Source organism: Sus scrofa, chromosome 1 (assembly GCF_054392235.1).
Source record: "Sus scrofa isolate SSC_HxYL_T2T_F1_AM1 chromosome 1, Sscrofa_HxYL_maternal_Yorkshire_Landrace_v2.0, whole genome shotgun sequence".
NCBI classification, from domain to species: Eukaryota; Metazoa; Chordata; class Mammalia; order Artiodactyla; family Suidae; genus Sus; species Sus scrofa.
This window is the reverse complement of record NC_139383.1, coordinates 284,195,713-284,216,813: the sequence shown is the minus strand read 5'-3', so window position 1 is coordinate 284,216,813 and position 21,101 is coordinate 284,195,713. Positions and strand designations below refer to the sequence as shown.

Below are 21,101 nucleotides of genomic sequence, written 5' to 3'. Positions count from 1 at the left end.
GGCTTCTTGAACATGCTACGCAAGCTCTGCCTGGGGCCCTGGGCACCGATTCCCTCTGCCTGAAAGCCATTATTTTCATGACTTGCTCCCTCACCTCCCTCCTCAGGTTTTTATAAAATGCCACCTTCTCCATACCAGTCAGAATGGCCGTCATCAAAAAGTCTACAAACAGGAGTTCCTGCTATAGTGCAGCAAGTTAAGGATCTGGAGTTTGTCTCTGTGGTGGCACAGATTCTATCCCTGGTCCAGAAAATCCCATATGCCCGAGGTGTGGACAAAAAAAGAAAAAAAAAATCTACAAACAATAAATGCTGGAGAGGGTGTGGAAAAACGGGAACCCTCCTATACTACTTGTGGGATGTAAACTGGTGTGGAGAACAGTATGGATGGTCCTTAAAAAAAAAAGAAAATAGAACTACCGTGTGATCCCATTCCTGGGCATAGATCTGGAGAAAACTGGAAAAGATACATGCACCCCAATGTTCACTGTAGCGCTACTTACAATAGCCAAAGACATGGAAGCCGCCTAAATGTCCACTGACAGAGAAGTAAAGAAGATGCGGTGCATATATACACAATGGAATATTATGCAGCCATAAAAATGAATGAAATGCCACTTGCAGCAACACAGCTGGACCTAAAGATTATCGTACTAAGTGAAGTCAGAGAAAGACAAATATCATATGATATCAGTTATATGCGGAAACTTAAAAAAAAGATACAAATGAATTTATTTATAAAACAGAGAAAGACTCTCAGAATTTGAAAACAAACTTAAGGTTACCAAAGGGGAAATGTGTGTGTGGGAGGGGGGATAAATTAGGAGTGTGGGGGAGTTCTCCGATGGCCTAGTGGGTTGAGGCTCCTGCGTTCTTGCTGCTGTGGCTCTGGTTGTTGCTGTGAGGCATAGGTTCAATCCCTGGCCCAAGAATTCCCACATACTGCCTGTGTGGCAGAAAAGAAAAAAACAAGAAAAAAAAAAAAAAGCATGAGAGAACCTGAAATAAACATTGCAACTCTCATTAAAAAAAAAAAAAAAAAAAAATTAGGAGTGAGGGATCAACATCTATATACTACTATGTATATAAAATAGACAATCAACAAGGATCTACTGTACAGCACTCTACTCGATATTCTGTAATAATCTATAAAAGAAAAGGATCTAAAAAAGAATGCATGTACGTATAACTGAAACACTTTGCTGTACACCTGAAACTGACACAAAATTATAAATCAATTATACTCCAGTATAAAATAAAAATTAAATTTAAAAAAATGCCACCTTCTCAGTGGGGCCTCTCTAGCCACCCTAACTAAAATCATGCCCCCCCCCCCGACACTCCCTATACCCTTGTCTATGTTAGTCTTCTCCTCAGCACCACCACCATCTCTATATTTTATTTATTTAGCTTATTTATGGTCTGTCTCCACCCACTAGAATGTACGTTTCAGGAGGGCAGGGATGTGTTTTTGTTCACTGATGCACTACCAATGACTAAAACACTACCTGACACACAGTGTGAGCTCAGTAAATATTTGTTAAAGAAAGGACGACACACTGAGAGGTTGACTAGTGAATGCTCTCAATCCTGTTTTACCAACTTTCCTAAAAGTGACTTTTCTTAGTCAAGCCACCCAAATTTGGAAGGAACATACGGTCCACGAAATAACATGGTGGTTTCTGCCCCCTGCCCAGGCCCCTGTCCCTTGTGACCCTGAATGATCCTGGCAAAGAGCTGCCATCTGTCCACTCCTTTCAGATTTACCACCACCACCACCACACAACAGTGTCCGTAGCTTCCAGACTCGTATCTGGCCCAATGCTGCATGTTATGACGGCAAGTTTTTTAATCCTAACCTATATGAATGTCAACCAGCTCTAGAAAGACCAGCCTGTGACAGATCAAGAACCATCTGTAGCACAAGGTAATATCTTGTTCCCCTAGAAAAATATACCCAAAGCCAAAGAAATTCATTTGCTGTCTTCAGTAAAGACACGACTCAGGCAATTTCTCTCATTAAAAGGTGCTACAAAGAAGGGACTATGGGTTGGGCTGCCATTAATTTAGTTTTTTAAAACTCTCATAATTTTTGATATTACAAAATAACATAAATTTGTTGTAAAAAAATCTGGAATGTTGCAAAGCAAAAAGTAAAGTGTTCTGCTATTCCACTTAAATCCCAATTCCCTAGAGAAAACAAATGTTTCATTCTAAACCCTTCCACACTTTTTTCTGAGCATGTATAGTTAATTTCTGTTTGATAAAAACGGGGCCATACCATGCAAAATGATACCCAAACTGCTTTCTTCCACTTACCATTACATGGATATCTTTCAGTGTTGGTACTCTACCGAATTCTAGCAATAAACATCCTTATATGACTTTTTTTTTTTTTTCTTTTTAGGGCCACACCTGTGGCATATGGAGGTTCTCAGGCTAGGGATCAAATCGAAGCTACACCACAGCCACAGCAACACAGGATCCAAGCCATGTCTGCGACCTACACCACAGCTCACGTCAATGCCAGATCCTCAACCCACTGAGCAAGGCCAGGGATCCAACCCACAATCTCATGGTTCCTAGTTGGATTCGTTTCCGCTATGCCACAATGAGAACTCCCTTATACGACTTCTTGATAGACTTTCTTTTTTTGTCTTTTTGTCTTTTTGTCTTTTCAGGGCCGCACCCTCAGCATATGGAGGTTCCCAGGCTAGGGGTCTAATTGGAGCTGTAGCTGCCAGCCACAGCCACATGGGATCCGAGCCATGTCTGTGACCTACAGCACAGCTCACAATGTCAGATGCCTGACCCACTGAGCGAGGCCAGGGATCGAACCCGAAACCTCATGGTTCCTAGTCGGATTCATTTCCGCCTCGCCATGACGGGAACTCCCATGATAGACTTTCTATATCAGTAGTTCTAAAATTTTTTTGATCTCACGATCTCTTTACACTCTTGAAAATTATTTAGGACTCCAAAGAGCTTTTGTTCATATAGGTTATCTCATCAATATTTACCATATAATAAATTTAAACTGAGAATTTTAAATTACTTCTTCATTTATTCACCTAAACATAAACATTTTTATTATCACTGGGAAATGACTTTTTTCCCCATTTTTAGATAACTGTAGACAGTCTTCTTTGAAGCTACACCAAATTTAGTAAGTGGCCTATTTTCATAGAGAATCTAAAACTGAATCAATTAATTTTTGTACTCTGTTACATTAATACCCACTGGTCCATCCTGCACCTTGAATGGATCACTTACCTGTGTAGAGATCATGTGTTGACCATCTAGGAAATATCAGTTCACTGAATTACACAGATCTTTCAAATAATACATTCCATTGTAAGATATCAAAATAGCACACCTGTAAATATTACCACCAATCCCTATATCACAGTAGCAGATAAAAGTTTTCCAAAATCCTAATTTCACTGGAAAGCTGAAATTTTATCACTGGGAACAGTTGTTTTTCTTGAAAGACTCTTTTACACATTTTTTTAGTCTGCATAGCCATCATGTGTTGGTGATAATTTCAAGTAAAAATGGTAAGCCATGAAAAAAGCAAGTTCAGCTTCCAACTCCAATGACTTCCCAAGTGCTCTTCCTCGAAACAACCATTACACCTCAGCATAAGGCAAAAGAACTTCCCAGTTCATCCACAAAAGACCAAAAAGATGTATATTGAAAAGTCGAGAGTTAATAAAATTAATAATTTTCGCTGTTTCATCAGGAACCTTCTTAAGTGAAAACCAAAATTTATTTATTTGTTTATTTTTTACCATGAATGCATGGCAAGAAGAATATCATGGCTACTACAGTTAGTTGCCACAACCTCGAGTCCTGCTTAGGAGGGTACATTACTTTTGACCATTAGTCCAAAGAAAGCAAGCAACATCTCAGTATTGTGTCGATGTGAAAAGCATTTATACCTGAAAGGACAGAAGGGACATCTGGGGCATTACACTGTTCTATACCAGAAGAGTTTCCTAGAAGTGAGATTACCGGTTCGTTGATAGGTACTTTTTATTTCATATATATTTTTTGGCCATGCCTGCAGTATGCAGTTCCTAGACCAGGGCTTGAACCCATGCCACAGCATCAACCCAAGCTACATCAGTGACAATGCCAGATCCTTAACTTACTTCGCCACCAGGGAACTCTTTGTATATTTTAAATTCTGGTAAGTTTGGCCAAAGCTCTCCAAAAAGTCAGAACCAATTTTCATTATCTAAGGTTGTATGAGCATCACTAGTTAAAAATATTCACTGTGGAATTCCCTGGTGGCTCAGCAGTTAAGGACCCAGCATTGTCACTGCTGTGGCTGTGGCTCTGGTTGGACCCCTGGCCTGGGAACTTCCACCTGCTGCAGTCACAGCCCCCCAAAAAAAACAACTTCACCTTATAAACTCTGAATTTGGGAAGCACCCTAACATATTACTAAATTCGTCTAAAACCAACTAAAATATAACTAATGTTTCAAGGCAAAGTAAAACCCAAGTACCCAGATTATTTAAGAAAATCAAACCTCAACTGTCAAATGCAAGTTCACTGAATGGAGAACTGTTTATTGCAATGATTCATTGTGAAGGACATTATTGAATTTCAAAGCACATGCGACTTGCGCGCATCTCAGATTTGCTTATAGAGAGAGTGGGCTCAATTGACATTTTAAAGTACACATTCTGAAAAATGCCAGGCTGCAACGGCACAGAAAGGACACTAATTAATTGGGGCACCGCTGGTCCTGTCACAGACATCACTCTAAGCTGACCCTCAGCTTTAAAGCTTTGTGCAGAATTACTGGACTTGACCAGTATAACATGTACTGTCAGCACTCAAATGCCAACGGTGTTCACGAAAGTGCCACAGACAACCTTTCTTGCCCCAAGTGTCATCTGAAACAGGGAGCAGAGGGAAAAGTTCCACCCACGGGGACAGGGTTACTCCTTGTGTAAGGAGAAGCGACTGGAAGCTGGGGATCCTCGATGCACGCGGAATGCTGCTCCCCCTTGACTGTTTCCACACAGCTCCCAAGAATTTTCAAGTTCTACTTATGATCAAAAAGGCCAAGGACATTACTGTCAACTAGGACTTGTGGTTTTTAACTTTGCGGGGAGCACCAACCCCTCCGTGGACAGGAGAACAGTTCTCTGTAGATAAAGTTGTAAAGGATCCACACGCCTCAGGGGAAGGAAGGGCCCACGCCTTAGGTTAGAGCCGAATCATGGACTCTGGATCCTGAGAAATGACTTAAGTCCAACCTCCCCAGGAACCTGGAATAGGAAAATGGCTTGTCCAAGGTCAACGGTGAGTTAGAAATGGAATCGGGCAAGAAGTAAGCAACTCAGAGATTTTGAAGCAAGCCAACCAGTGTCACCAAGTAACGTTTTCTTATACAAAGAAAGTTCCAACAGAAACCAAGAGCTAACTACAGCAACAGAAGTTTTAAGTAGAACCTAAAGGAACCCACGCGAGTGCTGTGGTTCAAAAATGCCTAAGCTGAAAACAGGACCAGAAAGCTTGCAAGGCACTCACCATGTTCCACAAAAACATTGCAGTGTGGGCCCCCGTGTCTCGAGGAGTCCTTCTTCCCTGCGCCTTTGATAAAGTGCAGGGCAGGCAAACTTGGCCGTCTTTGGTCCCCAAGAACTTTTCCAGGCTGCTGCCCCATAAAGTAACAGTAGGCACCCCTTTCCGGAAGAGGGTTCAAGATCTTTCAGAATGGGCAGTGAGCTAGAAGGAAAACAGTATGTATGTGGGATTTCACATTCACTGCATCGCCACAAGTCAGTCACTGAGGTCAGTCACAACAAGGCATCTTCTCCCATAAGGAAAGGAAGCGAAGATTTCAGGTTGACAATATGTAAACAGGAGTTCCGATTATTTTCGCAGTTGATCAACTTGAAGTCATATCAGGGCAATGGGACCCAAGCTGCTTGATTTTGTGTCCTTTACTGGCTGAGTAACAGCTTCTTCCCTTTCAAGGAGAAAAACCTAAACAGAAATATTCACAGGGGATGCTGTAAGACGGTCAGTAAGGCTCAAGTCATTTCGATTCCCACACATCAAGGAAATGTTGCTTGTCTTTGGATGCGCCTCCAGAACTTTTCCTGGGGAAGTCACCCACCCCCTATCTCGGTGTCTTCATCTTCCGCGGCAGATTTCCTGCCGCACTAGCTGCCGCTCCTCGCCTGCTTCTCTACCCTGCTCTCCGGAAAAGGACACGGGTCACCCGGCCTTCAGAGAGAGCTGGCCCTCGACTCTGACGAGAAGGAATGCATTGCCAGCAACTTTTAAGTCCGCTTTTTAAAAGGCCTGTGAAACCAGTCCAGGCTTTTCCTTTGCATTAAAGTTTCTGGCTGGGCTGAGACTAAGGGGGCCGTAGGTGACATTGGAAGAAGTCAGGGCATTAGAGGCTCACGGGAGCAACCTGGGGGCAAGGGGAGGCCACTTGACAGCAGGAAGGGGATTTGAATGGGGGCTCCGAGGCCACACTTGAACCCAGGAGGCAGGAGCAAGGGGCGGCTCGGGGGTAAGAGGGAGGCTGCCAGGGCGGGGCGCGGGCGGCTTACTTCGGGAGCGACGCTCCTCCACGCCTCAGGAATCGGGGTGTCCCAGGTCTGGGGAAAGAGACCACCCTCAGGGTCCCAGAGTCGGGGCTGGGCTGGAAGGGGCGAAGGACTCCCGAGGCTCCGAGGGCGGGAAGCGGGCGGAGGGGGGTAGGCCCGGCCGCCTCAGCTGCCCCTAACCTGGGGGGGGTCTCTGCCAGAGACACCCCCTCCCCCGGCCCCGGACGTTGCTACGGCCGCCGCCGTCAGGCGGTCACATCCCCCGAGCTCCGCCGCGGGACCCAACCTCCCCCAGCAGGTTAGGGCCGTGGGCAACGGAAGGGCTCCTCAACCGCGGGACCCGGGAACCGGCTCCGGCTCCAGCGCTGCTCAGGGACGGTCACCGACCCCCGTGGCCGCCATGATGGATTACGAGCAGCTCCACAACGAGGCCAGGCCCCGCCCCTGGCCCCGCCCCCGGTGACGTCCCGTGCGCACCTCGCGGGGACCCGGACCCTCTCGGCGCCGCTTTCGGGTACGCCGCAGCGCCTTTCGGCTCCAGCCTCCTTGCCCGCGAGGGCCGGGTCCTGCAGGACCTGTTAAAATGTGGTTTTTTCCCGAGAGCAAGGCGAGTGGTAAGGAAGCTCCCGCCTCCCCTGTACTGCCTTTGGTTCGCGAGAATCCGGGTCAGGGCTCTCTCCTGCATCCCATTGGCCAGTAGGGACAGTGGGGTAGAGCTTCCAGCCAACCACCTTCGGCGCAGCTCGCAAGGCGTGGCGGGAGTTGTGGTCCTGCGGCGCCCGCCCCTGTCGGTGCTCACCCGAGGCTTGCCCTCTGCTCCCGACTCCTGAGCTTCGGTCCCGCCCTCCTGGGAGCCGGTGAACTCTAGCCGGCTTCGCGTAGGGCTGGCCAATGTCTCCCCTGAGCTGTTAGTAGACCGGCGAGAAACCAAAGCAAGGAGAAAACTGCGGATTGGATTTTCCCAGAACCGGAGTTGGATCACTTCCTTGAGCCTCTTTGAGAAAATTTAGCTCGCTCCTGGAAACCAAGGTATTTGGTGCCTTCACCGCTCCACCCCCCGCCTCCATTCCCACCTTTTCTCCAAGAAACATAAATATTAGTACCAGCGAAAAATAAACAACTGGAAAGCATCCGACAGACTGCTAACGAATTATTTCTTCGGAATATCAGGAGGCTCATTCTAAAGAAACAGCATTTGTTAAGAGCCTTTCGGAGGCTAAGCCAGGCACAATCATAGACGTTTGGGTGAGCAGGAAACTTTGAACTTAAACTCATACAGTGATGTGTGTTAATTTTTTCTCAATAAAACTGGGGGAATAAAAGGGGAGGGGTTAAACAGTTCAGAGATGTACAGGTATTCACATGAAAACCTCTTAGCCGAGATTGTTTAGTAGGCCTGCAGAGCTAGCCAGTGACCCAGACACACCAAATCCACACCTGCCATAACCCATTTAAATATGCAATTAAAATGTACCCTAACCCCCAATTCACCACTCCCCATGTCTCCCCAGAGCAGTGCACCTACCAGACCAGGATATACCCATTTCTAAAGGGATCCACTCATCACAACACGGGTCTATACTAGGCTCTATTACGCTTTTCATAAACTGGATGCTCATTTAATCCTCACTGCAGACAGCGAGGCATGTAATATCATTCCCCATATACAGATGAGGTGACTTATGGTGGGCTTGTTCTGTAAGAGTCACTATTTGAGCCCAGACTGACCTTGCTCCAAAGCCTTTGGTTTTTTTTGTTGTACCACTCCCATAACTGTTGACCTGACATTAGGCAATTGACTTCTTAGAAGTCGCTACTATTAGTGAGGGGGACACCATAGTCATAGTACAGACACTGTACTTTCCATTCTTGGATGGTGTATTTTAGACATTTCTGCCGGATTGGGAAATGGTGCTGATGAGTTTATAGATATTGGCTTCAAAAAAGTCACTGGGAAGTACTGAATTAGGAAGCCTATGAAAACGTGTGCCCAAATTTAGAACTGCAGTTTACCTTCAGATGTTGATTGGGTTAGCTTTGCTGTCAGAAAGTAGTCTGGCTGATGAACTTGGTCCTGGCTTGCAGCTTATTCTTCAGACTTCAACACCCTTGTTCCCTTTACTCACCCATTATCTTATCCTGATGAGCACCCTAATTTTTCTCTTCGCAGATTTTGCTTTTCATTCCTATTCATGCTTTAATCATTTCTTGCAAATCTTCATTCTTCACTCTCTAGTTTAGCTTAAAGTTGAGCCATCAAACCAGAACGCTTACTGACCCTCGTTGCTTCTTGAACCAACATTCAGTCACTTGAGCACTGAGCTCCTGTGTGCACAGCACTGTCCTAGGTGCTGGGATGCAACTGAGGCAGGGAGGAGACTCATCCTTGTCCTCCCAGAGCATACATGGGAGGGAAAGGCAATGAGCAAAACAGTAAAAATTCAAAGTACTGGTCTCAAAAAAAAAAAACTCACAAAAACCAAGAAAACCCAAAGTATTGGTCTCGATACGGGAAATGAGATTTCCAGACCCCATGTCCTTTCCTTTTCCAACCCACCTCTGAAGGGTTGCTTTATAATCGCTCTTGAGCTTAAACCTACTGATTCCTATTTGCTAATGAGCTGAACTAAGGCACTTTCACTCTCTGCATGGCTTTCATTTATAAACGGCGGTCGTGTCAGATTTTGTGAGGTTATTGTGCGGATCATGTGGGATCTCGTTTCCCACAGACTGAGACTACGCTTCATCAAAGAGGAGAGGCCAACTGCACTGGATTTACAGGTTTAGCCCTTGTCTCCGTGGCTTGCTTGCTACCATTTTCTAGCTGTAGGCTAACCCCAAGCCCAGACTGTATACTTTTTCGAGTGACGCACTGGGTAACACTGTAGAATGATACTCGTGAGGGCTTAAAAACTAGAATCCAGAGCCCAGCAAATGCCTGACAACCAGAAGTAAATAAATGTTGCCAAATGTGAACAAATCTCTTTAAGCTCATATACTGCATTAAGAGTGACTCAGTTCAATCTAATTTTGTCCTCACTCACCCTTTGTTTATACAGCACAGCAACACATGAGTTGCTTTCAGTACCAGTGTAAAAATTTCAGTTTTTTTTTTTTTCCCCAAACTTACTAGAATGACACTTAACAAGGGCACCCTCTAGTGGGGCCACAGAAAGTGAATAATCACCAAAAGGTGCTTTCAGACCGTTATATATTTTCACCTAGGTAATCACTATTCAGCATATACAGAATGAACAGCATAGGCTGGCCGCTTGGGAGACGAAGTGGGGATAAATTTTCATGGAGCCCTGGCCCTGGTCAAAACCAACCCAAACCAAGGATGCAGGCTCCCATCCTTTCCCATTCCCGTCTCTCAAGGGCCAGACAACCGGGAATCTGTTCTCAGAAATGACAAGTGAGCAAATCTAAAGTTGCAATATTGCCTAGACAATATTCAGTTGTATATATGTCACCTGTACAATATTCAGTTGTATATACAATATACTAAATACTATACAGTATTTAGTTGTCTGCAAGCTCCTCAAAACAGGTGATACACTTGGGAGAGGAATAAAAAAAGAGATAAAATGTGAGTAGTGTTATAACAGACATGTAAAAAATAGTTCACCAAATAGCCCTCTCATGTAGAGACTTTTTTTTTTTTTTTTTTTTTTTTTTGCTTTTTAGGGCAACACTTGTGGCACACGGAGCTTCCCAGGCTAGGGGTCCAATTGTAGCTACAGCTGCCAGCCTACACCACAGACACAACACCACCAGATCCAAGCCGCGTCTGCGACCTACACCACTGTTCATGGCAACACTGGATCCTTAACCCACTGAGTGAGGCCAGGGATCGAACCTGTAACCTCATGGTTCCTAGTTGCGTTCGTTTCCACTGCACCACAATGGGAACTCCCATATAGCAACTTTTTAAAAAAGGTTTCTCAAAGCCTCAATCGGGGAACCATTTTTAGATAGTCATCAGAAAAACAACGCGTATGAATTCTAGCCTTTCTCAGTGAGAACTTTAGCATCTTGTTTTTAACCTTTTAACCCTGAATTATTCAAAGCTTAATGCATTACTGCTCCAATTATAGGAGAAAAACACCTTTCCTTCCCCATTTTCATTTTTCTTTTCTTTTTTAGGGCTGCACCTGCAGCATATGGAAGTTCCTGGGCTAGAAGTCAAAATGGAGCTGCAGCTACCGGCCTCTGCCACAGCCACACCAGATCAGAGCCGCGTCTCTGACCTACACCGCTCATGGCAATGCCGGATCCTTAACCCACTCACTGATCGAGGCCAGGGATCAAACCTCCATCCTTACGGGTGCTAGTCGGGTTCTTAACCTGCTAAGCCATGATGGCACCTCTCCCATTTTCGTTTTTCTTACTTTGTTTTCATGTTTATCAGAGCACTCAAAACATCCATTCTGTTATTGATAATTCACCTTGATACAAACCATCCTCCAAGGCAGGACAGACGGAGGCAGCCTGGTGTTGAAACATGTGCATCTACCACCAAGAGGAACACGCAGTGGGAATGAGATTCCAACCGAGCAAAAGCCTGCTTGGCTACTTTATTCTTCCCTTTGACTCCTTTACCGACTATATTCATCAGTGTTGTACTTGAGCTGCAGGAGGTGGGGGAACAGGGGCCAGAAGAGATAATCTGGGGGCCAGGGAGGCCACATTTTTACAGGGCAATTTCAAGGGGGCCGCGTGCCTTGTGAAGTGATGGTGCGCAAGAGACAAAAGATGTCCTGTATGGTTCCAGGAACAAGTCCGCTCGGCTGGAACACTTCGTGCTTTTAAAGCCCTGAAACCACCCCTAGTACTGGGACTCTGTGGGCAACCCAAGGGGCCAGCTGCTGTTCACCGTCCCAGGCTCTGCCTTAAAACAGGAGAAAGCAGGTCTTCCACAGGAGGCAGCCCAGGGTGGGTCGAGTGACGAGTGCCCCAGCCCTGAATCGGGGCCGTCGCTTTCAGGGACTGCTCCGGCCAGGCACACTCAGTCCTGTCCTCCACCTGCTTCTCCTTACCCCTCCTGTTCCAGAAGCCTCTGGCGTGTCTCCATCACAATTTCCTCCATTACTTCTGGCTTTAAGATGTCTTTGATCTGGAATAGAAAAGAAAAAAGGTACTTGTTCAATCAACGTGCACACCACCACGCCAATCCAAACGTGGAAACCCAACCGTGGTTAACACAAACCTTCTGCTTTCCTTTCATTATCAGAGGATATCCAGCTTAGGACATCCGCGAGATTCTCTGGGATAGAGCGGACAGGAACCAAGACAGTACTGGGACATTCACGAGAAAGACAGCTAAAATTTGGGAGGGACAAGATGAAGTCCAGAGGGGAGCTGTCATAAACCAGCCCCGCCTGGCACCTCCACCCCTGCCCCCCTCCCCGAATCCTTATATGGACATCAGACATTGAGAACATTACTAGTATCTTGGAGAAAGTGCCACCAGACACCCAATAAAGCGCTCCACCAGATCAGTTCATGGTAAAGGTATTTGGGTGCCTGCTATCTGAGGAAGCACAGAGCAGATGACACTTAGCGCCTGCTCAGAGATCAAGGCGGAAAAGGGGAGCCCTGCGTGGGGTACCTGATGTGGAAGGGATGCCTCGTAGCAGTACAGGATGCTGGTATCATACAGCATCACCCTCTGGGTGACCAGCGAGACGATGCAGTTCCGCAGCCGGGAAATCACCTCTCGATCAGCAAGGGAGACAGGCTACCGGGGACGCCCAGCGAAAGGGGGGAATAAAGGAAGGACCAACATAAGCAAATGGTAACAGAAAACCACAGAAGCCATTTACAACCCAGGCAGTATCATTCTGGGACGCTGCACCAACCCAGCAGGAACTCCAAGGGAGACTAAAAGGATGGCTTAGGAGTTCCCGTTGTGGCACAGCAGAAATGAATCCGACTAGGAACCATGAGGTTGCAGGTGTGATCCCTGGCCTCGCTCAGTGGGTTAAGGATCCAGCATTGCCGTGAGCTGCGGTGTAGGTCACAGATGTGGCTCGGATCCTGCACTGCTGTGGCTCTAATTGGACCCCTAGCCTGGGAACCTCCATATGCCATGGGTGTGGCCCAAAAAAAGGATGGCTTTGGCAACTCTGCCATCTCTGCCCACAAAGATCAAGCCATCTCCTCAGAATGAGAGGGCAATACAATGTTCTGAATGCACCTCAATGCAAATTCAAACCGGGTCAACTACAGTAGCAATTAAGCAGGGAGCACTCCCACTGGCCACACAAGCACGGCACAGACCCAGTGCCACTCGGCCTCAACAGCAGCGATGGCACTCACCTCCAGGTTTGCAATGAAGCCCCCTGCCTCCTCCTCTTTGTGCTCAGGCGTTGGGTAGATCCAGATGAAGCCGTTGTTGCCCAGAATCACTGAGGCACCACATGGCAGGTCATGGAAGTGAGTCTTCTGCCGTTTTACCAGGGAGGGGGAAACCTGAACCAAAACGCCCTGACCCAGCTAAAAAAAACACATCGTAAATTGGGTCACCACAGGATCACCAGGGAGGGGAATGAGAAGCAAGCAGGGTAGAGTGTGTCCTGGCTACACTGGAATTAGGCCCTTCTGTGGACAGCTGCTCCGATGTGCACACGCACACAGTGGCTCTGCCCAGAACACTCTGGATGCATCCCGCTCTTTACATCCCAGCAGAAGATGACTCGTGGTCTCTTGTCCACCATCTGTTCTCCCGTGTAATCATCCCCACTTTTTAATCCAGGGCTGTCCGAGAAGCTGGAGCCAATGAGGACATGGGCTCGAGCCTCTTACAGGCCAGAGAGCACTGTTCTCTTCCACCTGGACCCTACGCCTGTCTTGCCCATGAAATGTGTGCCACTGGACAAGGGGACCGGCTGAGGGCTGGTACAGGTCCATCCACCCCCGGTCTGCCGGTCAACTCAAGGCCCACCCCGGCTGAGGGCCGTCTACTTCAGACCCCGGCCCGTGACGGGCAGCACGTGCAGGGCAGCGTCCCCTTGCCTGCTTCGAGGACGTGAACGTGACTGGCTGCAGCCCTTCTACTAAGGACAGAGGATTTTGTTCCGCTCAGAAAACGAACGCTCACCCAGTTAAAGCCAAGGGATGAATACATCACAGTCTGTTTTGCAAAGTATGTGGTCATTTAAAAAGCAGCCTGGGAGCTCCCACTGTGGCTCAGCAGAAACCAATCTGACCAGGAACCATGAGGTTGTGGGTTTGATCCCCGGCCTCGCTCAGTGGGTTAAGGATCCAGCGTTGCCGTGAGCTGTGGTGTAGGTTGCAGACACAGTTCAGATCTGGCGTGGCTGTGGCTGTGGCTGTGGCTGGTGGTTACAGCTCCAATTCCACCTCTAGCCTGGGAACATCCATATGCCATGGGTGCAGCCCTAAAAAGACAAAAAAAAAAAAAGTAGCCTCAATAACATCCCTTTAAAATAGAAATGCAGTGAAATTTCCCATTTAGAGGCTCAAGCAGCAAACCCATCTTTCCTAACAATCTCCATCTTACTGACTGGCTGTCTGTCTTAGGGCCATCCTGTTTCAGCAGCCCTCCACCTCCCATTGTTCCCAGGACTATGTCTCAGTGCAAATGCAATGCAATGCTGCCGTGCCCTCAACAGATGGCAGGGGCACAGGGCCACAGGGCATGGGGGCTCTTCTGCCAGAAGATCTCCTCAGTAGAAAAGGTCAAGTGCTGTCGTCCTTTGCAATGCTGCCAACGGTGTCACTCAGCGTCGGGGACAGCAGTGCACTAACGCCTAGCTGCTCGGCTTCTTTAGTGGGCATTCCCGAGAGCGCAGGGGAATTGGAAATGGATGTGAAGTCAGTTGGCAAATGGGAATGGCCGGAGCCCAACTTACTTTTCCGTATTTGAGACTCCTCGTGTGCAGAGAGACGGCTCCGTCAGAGAACACTGCCTGGACCTCAGCCTGGCCCGGTTCCGGATGAAGGAACAAACATTCTCACGTCACCTGCCTCCCTGCCCCCCGCCTCCAGCCTTTCCTCTCAGGTCCAACCTCCTGCCCGAGGCTGTAGACAGACCCGACCCGGAGGTCACACTGCTGTGACCATGGAGGTCATGGACAACCTGACACCACCTTTTCTCCTTCCTGGGAGAAATGCTCCCATCGTTAGGAAAATGCGAGCTAGCTTAGAGCCTGGGCCACCGTAAGTTACAAGACCCAAGGACAGGACGGAGCGGCAGCAGGTCCGAACAAGAGCTGGAGGGTCAGCCAGGGTGAAGGAGGTGAGGAAAGGCTGCTGCAGAGCCCTTCACACTCGGTCAAGGACTCAGGTCCCTGCCGGGATGATGCTTCCCCTGTGGGAGGCCTACAAGGGGAGCCCCGCGTCCCAGCTCCCTAGCAGACAGGAAGACGCGGAACGCAGCAGGCAGGATACACTGATAAGGTCCCCTTCCTGCAAGAAGCCCCTCATCGCCAGCTCGTCCTCTGCTGATCTTCTCCTCTGGAATGCACAGAGACAGGGCCGCGTTACTGAAGGCAGGTCCAGGAGGGAGCTCTCGCCACCCTCCCTTCTCTCTCACTTCCTCTGAGGTCTCTGAAGCCAGCCACTGCGTTCACAGGCCAAGTGGGTAACCTGTGCCACTCAAGGAAGATGAAGCGACGGCCACTGCTTTCCATCTTACAGGCTTCCCACAGCTCCTCTTCTCCTTCCTCTGGATAAAACTCCAGCTCCTTCCATGATATTCCAGACCCGCCCAATCTAGCGCGGGTGCCCAATCACAGTGCCTTCCTCCTGTGGCTGCCCGCCCCGCTCCAGCGGGACCCACCACCTCCGGCTTCACTCGATCTCTGCTCACGCGTTCCAATTTCAGACTCCCTGAACTCACTGCCGAAATCCTATCCAGCCTTCGAGGATCAACTCCAGCACCCCTCTTTCCTTTGAGCTCTTCTCGGTGAAATTATTCACTCCTTTTGTACGTGGTTCATCCTGGGGCTGCCAGGAACCGTCTCCCAGACCCCCTCTAGTCTGTAAGCTCTCCCAGACACTCGGTCCTGCCTCTTGATCATGCCCTTCTCCAGAAAGCCTGGCACAGCGAGCCTCTCTGTAGAGAAGATGTGGGACTGAAGATAAAGCTGAACTGTGGCCTTTTACAAAAGGATGCAGCTTAGGGACTGTGGTCGTCTGAAACGACCAAAAGCCACTGAGTGCCTGAAAAGATAATCTAAACATGACTTTTCAAGTCACACCTTCTGGGAGCGAAGCTGGTATACCCAGAAAAGGAAAGAGATTAGCACCACACATCTGAGAGCGTCTCCCAGCCCTCTTTCGGGATCGGTCCCCCGGGGACCTTCCAGATCTTAGCGTACACCATTTGCTGCCTAAGCTGGGAGACCTGGGCCAAGTGAAAAGCCTCCGTGTACATCCGGGCAGCACAAAAAGTGGTCAAAGTGGCAACTTCAGTGGAAAGCAACGTACGTGGGTGAAGCAAAGGACCCCAGAGCCCTCGCCAACCAACCGTCCAGTCCCACCGGAGACTCTCACCAGCTCTCCTCCGGGAAGGTTCATGGATGACAGAAGCAGGACCGAGTCCAGCCTGGAGTTGGTCTCCACTTTCCACCTCTTCTGTTGGACCTACAGACAAAGAAACCCCGAACCTGGACACATACCCGGGGGCCAGAGCGCACACTGTAAACAACTGATACCCCCAAACGTAACCAACCAACCATTTACATCAAAACACAGCACATGCCTCGGCCAGGTAACCGCATCTAGAACGAAGATCCCATTCACTAGGTCACCAGCTTGCTTCTACTTTGGGAAAACCAACCTGGCAGACTTGACTTACCTCCGTGATTCTCCCCACTACAATGTCCCCCACTTCACCATTATATCTGAAAGATGAAACAAAAGGTCACCCAGTAGTGAAAAGACTTTAACACGAGACCAAATCCCACTGGAAAGGTCAGTTAAACCAGACTGGGGGGCGGGGGGGGCCTTGGTTAGGCACCACACTTATTTAATTTATCTAACTACACTCTAGACTCATTTTTAGGAACTGATAGCTTCAAAACATTCCTATACATACAGCCTCTGTTAACCATTCTTTTTTTTTGACCGCACCTGCAGCAGGCATATGGGAGTTCCCAGGCCAAGGATCGAATCTGAGCCACAGCTGTGACCTACACCACTGCTACGGCAATGCTGGATCCTTAACCCACTATGCCCAGCCGGTGATCAAACCTGCACCTCAGCAGTGACCTGAGCTGCTGCAGTTAGATCCTTAACCCGTGGTGCCATAATGGGAACTCCTTCTGTTAACTAGTCTTAAACCATTTATTGCAAGTAGTTCCTTAAGCCTGAAACCCTTTGTTAACTGAATGAACATGGTAAGCATGGACTCTTTTCTGCTGGGCTCTGGAACCCAGAGGGGACAGGACATCACCCAAACCAGTCTACTCGCTGTCTCACTCACCCACTGGCTGCCAGTCCCTCGTCCCGCTTCTACTGATGTAGTGTTCCAGACTGAAGGCTCAGTCCTTGGGCCTCCGCCCATTTCAGCCCACACTCATGTGCTGAGCTCATCCAGCCAGGCGGCTTTACATACTCCCGAGGAGCGTACCCCTCCCCTCAATTCCAGACTCTAGTCGACTGCTGGCTACCCAGCACCTCCACTGGTGTGAATTTGCAAAACACGCCTAAGACAAAGCTTTCCAGCAGCCCCCCTCCCTCCCCCACAGCAAACGGATCCGCTCCTGGTTGTCACCATCTCAGGAAATAGCAACTCCACCTGCTCAAGCCAGAATCCCTGAAGGAACCCTTCGTATTTCTCAGTCTCAATCTCTCTTTCTCTCATGTTCCAGAACAAGTCCAGCAATGGAGCCTACCGCCTCTACCTTTAAAATACAGGCAGAAAATAAAAGGCAGCCAAATTGGAAAGGAAGAAATAAAACTATCTTTTCTTTTCTCACAGACATGGTCTTCTAGTACAGAAAATCCCAAGAATACAAAATCCAACACTTTCTCATGATGAAAACACTCAGAGCACAAAATACATGCCGCCGTGGCCACTTCTGCCCACTCCTACTGCCATCACCTTAGTCTAGGTCAGCAGTGCCCTACCCCTGCCCCGTCCTCCCACAGCAGCCAGAGTGATTTCATCTAAACAGAAGTCAGACCAGATCCCTCCTCTGCCCTACCTCCTCCAGTGGCTTCCTAGATTTCACAAAGTACAAGTCAAAAATGCTTACCGTGTGGAGTTCCCTGGTGGCGCAGTAGGTTAAGGATCTGGCATTGTCACTGCAGCAGCTCGGGTCGCCGCTGTGGTGCAGGTTCAATCCCAGCCCTGGGGAATTTTCACAGGCCGCGGGCTCCTACCACTCCTGCCATCCCCCACCCCACCTGCTCCCTCTGTTCCAGCCCCACTAGCTTATATTCCGCGGCTACCCTTAACTGAGCCCTTCTAGGTAGGAGGCTCTGTGTGAGTACTTTGCATGCACTGTTCCAGTGCATTCCAGGGCAAATCCTACAAGGTAGGTCATGCTACGTCTCATTTTGCAGAGGAGGAAACCAAAGCTTGGGGAGGTCAGGTAACGTAGGGAAACCTCTGAAGCCCAAACCTACCTGTGGTCACCCATCCCCCTCCTTCAGTCACGTGCTCCAAATCACAGACCTACAGAATGACTGGGGCAGGCAGGGATGGGGGACGGAGGGGGTATGCTGTGGCAGAAAGGACCTGGCTGTGCAATTCTGACGCCACAATACACACCTTTTGTTCTCACCTGGTTTTCAAAGCTTTTACACAGATCAGCTTGTTTACTCTCTCCACCGAGCCAGCCACAGACGCGATGAGCTTCTCTTCCCCCATATAGGTCCCATGGCCCCTGTGGCAACAGGAAGACACAAAGGACGCGGGTTCAATCCCTGGCCTCAATCAGTGGGTTAAAGACCTGGCGTTGCTGTGAGCTGTGGTGTAGGTCGCACACACAGCTCAGATCTGGCATTGCTGCGGCGTAGGCCGGCAGCTGTAGCTCCAATTCAGCCTCTAGCCTGGGAACTTCCAAAAGCCTTGGGTGCGGCCCTAAAAACAAAGAACAGGAGTTCCCGTGGTTGACGAATCCGACTAGGAACCATGAGGTTGTGGGTTCGGTCCCTGCCCTTGCTCAGTGGGTTAAAGACCCAGCGTTGCCGTGAGCTGTGGTGTAGGTTGCAGACGCGGCTCAGATCCTGCGTTGCTGTGGCTCTGGCGTAGGCTGGTGGCTACAGCTCCGATTCGACCCCTAGCCTGGGAATCTCCATGTGCCGCAGGAACAGCCCAAAGAAATAGCAAAATAAGTAAATAAATAAATAAAATAAAAAAATAATAAAGTTTAAAAAACAAACAAACAAAAAACAATGTGTTCCTCAAACTTAACAGCCTCCTCCTGCCTGAAAGCCAGATTTTTGTGCCATGCTTCCTAAAACATTCCTTCTTTAATAGGGATACATGGACCACTTCCTTGTCTGACTCAAGTCTTCTCAAAGGTCACTTTCTCCACCTGTCCCTCGTCACCATCCCGTTTCTCATCGTCGCCCACCCTGCTGCTGCCACGATCCCACCTATGCTGCTTACCTTGCTCGACTGTTTATTTTCTCTACTGCATTTACCACCAAATATTCTGAATCACTTATGCGTTTGCTGTGCTTATCGCTTATTATGTCTCTTCCAGTGAGAACGTAAACTCCACCAGGACAGAGATTTCCCCTCTGTTCAGTGCTGTGCCCTAACCACACATGATGTACATACACAATGAGCAAATGAAGGACTGAATCGTAAGATTTCCTGGGATCCAATAACCCCAAACTAAGAGGCTAAAGGGCAACGAATGTATCAATGCTGTACCTCTCCTATTTGTACAAGCACTTTTCCCCAAAGGGGGAAACAGGCTGAGCATCCACGAGTGTTAATCTATGACGGTGATACAATGGTGAGTTTTGCTTCTTTCCTTAATCGTCACCTCATTTAATCCTCACTACCCTGTTAAATAGTTAATATCACTATTTTAGGGATGAGGAAACTGACGTGGGAGAGGTCAGGAACCCCAGCTGTCCAACTCAAGAGCCTGCCCTCAGATTCAAAGCTGTACATTTGGGTGCATGTAACTCAACATACCTGCATGCTCTAAACCCAAACCATGACTAGTTCCAAAACCATGCACCTGGCTAAGAGATGATGCTGAGGGAGAAGGTGCACATGTCAAAAACGCCCACCGTCCCTCTCAGTCGAAAACTGTTAAGAGGCCCCGGCCCCTAGCCCTCCCCAGTTTTCCCAACGAGGAAGGCCCAGAATTTGGGTCTCAGGCAGAGCGATGAAGAGTCACGGAGATCAGGAGAGGAGGGTGTCGGCGGGCTGGGGCAAAAGCAGACGGGGACACACACAAGGCAGGGAGCAATAAGCCCGAGGCTTCGAAAACGAGGCGACTAGGATGGTCGGCAGATGTGCCCTGGGTACCGCGAGGGCGTAGGGGAAAGAGAACGGAGGGCCCAGGTTTCGGCCAGCAAGCCACGTGCAGAGCAGTGCGGCCGCTCCTATAGCCCAGAGTCCCCCACGACCCCACGTACCGCATGAAGCCTGTGTCCGTGGTGATCGTGTCCCCCGGCACCACCAGGTGCTTCTTAGTCTCGCGCCCCAGGCTCTCGCTAAGAGGCTTGCGAGCGACAGGAAGCCTCATCTCCATCGCCATCTTGGCGCCAATAACTTGCGCAGGCGCAGCCCAACCCGAAGGCTTACCGTCCTTCTCAGCAACTCTCTGCCTTCGCTCGCGGGGCGGGGCCTCAGAGCAGCCACCAATGGAAACTCACGGACTCGCGGCCATGTTGGCTATTGGCAACCATTAGGTAAATGCGAAGGGAAGGAAGGAGCCGAGTTGCCATCTTTACTATTGGCGAGGCTGCACTTGTCGAATGGTACAATCTCAGGTTGTCTGGCATTTGACCTTTTTGCCAAAACCCTCTTGTAATCATCATGCCACTTACTGTTTTCCAGGGTTAGAGATAATTGAGAAATGGACCTCTGCGTTTCCTCCCACCTCTAAGCTGCTAAAATCTGATTTTTTGGGTGAGGGAGGTATGAGATTGCTCAGGCAATGGGATCTACAGAAAACACTATCTGAACCCCTTTGGGAACCGTTACTAGTAGCCTCTGTATTCTGCATTACTTCCGCCTCGTGTCTGCTGCTTCAGGAATAACCACCACCTGTACCCCCAAACAATGCTTCAGGTGCTGATTCCGTTCTGCCTAAGTGAGCTAATTAACCCTAATATTTCTTTTGAAAATTCGAGAAACCATCTAAGAAAACATTCGGACCTTGGCAGGTGGGTGTATTTGGAAGGAAGGACAAGTGCCTATTTAATACGAGAATCTTTGCTTATATTTACTCATACAGCGAATTGAACCAGGAGCTGTTCTAAGGGTTCAGTGGTGAACTGATAGGTGGATATGTGGTTTTATCTCTGGGTCAGGAGCATTTTCCCCATCCCTCTCCCCACTTCCCACCAGCCCCTC

At 48.7% G+C, this 21,101-nt stretch overlaps 3 protein-coding genes across 13 annotated transcripts in view; all 3 read right to left on the bottom strand.

Moving 5' to 3' along the window:
• Positions 1-7,202, bottom strand: part of ABL1 (ABL proto-oncogene 1, non-receptor tyrosine kinase) — a 146,220-nt gene extending 139,018 nt beyond the window's left edge. Inside the window, exons 1-2 of one of the 3 annotated variants that reach the window (XM_005660524.4) lie at positions 7,058-7,202; positions 5,547-6,005 (exon numbers count right to left, since the gene is read on the bottom strand). In XM_005660524.4, coding sequence (XP_005660581.2) covers positions 5,547-5,682 — 136 coding nt within the window. In that variant the 5' untranslated portion in view covers positions 5,683-6,005; positions 7,058-7,202. Of the gene's footprint in view, positions 1-5,546; positions 7,008-7,057 lie in introns of those variants that run through there. The other 2 variants (XM_005660525.4, XM_084999062.1) reach the window with 2 other exon arrangements.
• On the bottom strand, positions 6,305-6,403 carry LOC146407309 (uncharacterized). The gene has a single exon (XM_084999087.1). It carries the CDS (start codon positions 6,401-6,403, stop codon positions 6,305-6,307), a length of 99 nt encoding a protein of 32 aa, XP_084855213.1.
• A 3,919-nt stretch (positions 7,203-11,121) lies between the features above and the next one.
• EXOSC2 (exosome component 2) lies at positions 11,122-20,292 on the bottom strand. 9 transcript variants are annotated; one of them, XR_014829291.1, is made up of 10 exons: positions 20,159-20,292; positions 18,327-18,441; positions 16,407-16,452; positions 16,103-16,192; positions 14,996-15,061; positions 14,458-14,526; positions 12,902-13,078; positions 12,192-12,320; positions 11,790-11,902; positions 11,122-11,696 (listed from the first exon to the last, which is right to left on the bottom strand). XR_014829291.1 is itself a non-coding variant. In XM_084999036.1 (10 exons), the coding sequence occupies exons 5-10, from the start codon at positions 16,124-16,126 to the stop codon at positions 11,616-11,618; spliced, it is 546 nt and encodes a 181-aa protein (XP_084855162.1). In that variant the 5' UTR covers positions 16,127-16,192; positions 16,407-16,452; positions 17,809-17,903; positions 18,327-18,441; positions 20,159-20,292; the 3' UTR covers positions 11,122-11,615. The 9 variants fall into 9 exon arrangements, 6 of the variants coding, with proteins under 6 accessions (XP_084855162.1, XP_084855152.1, XP_084855145.1 ...); XR_014829289.1 differs by having other exon boundaries at positions 16,407-17,903; positions 18,340-18,441; XR_014829284.1 differs by having other exon boundaries at positions 18,340-18,441.
• Between the last annotated feature and the right edge of the window lie 809 nt (positions 20,293-21,101).

Bases quoted from the DNA above. Each gene is read 5' to 3' on its own strand.
- EXOSC2 (XM_003122238.7), bottom strand. From the start codon at position 20,280: ATGGCGATGGAGATGAGGCTTCCTGTCGCTCGCAAGCCTCTTAGCGAG. The intron at 14,527-14,995 runs GTATCCTGCCTG...GAACCGGGCCAG, and splicing joins AGGAAGGGGACCTTATCAGT to GCTGAGGTCCAGGCAGTGTT. The intron at 12,321-12,901 runs GTGAGTGCCATC...CGTCCCCGGTAG, and splicing joins GCTTCATTGCAAACCTGGAG to CCTGTCTCCCTTGCTGATCG.
- LOC146407309 (XM_084999087.1), bottom strand. From the start codon at position 6,403: ATGTCACCTACGGCCCCCTTAGTCTCAGCCCAGCCAGAAACTTTAATG.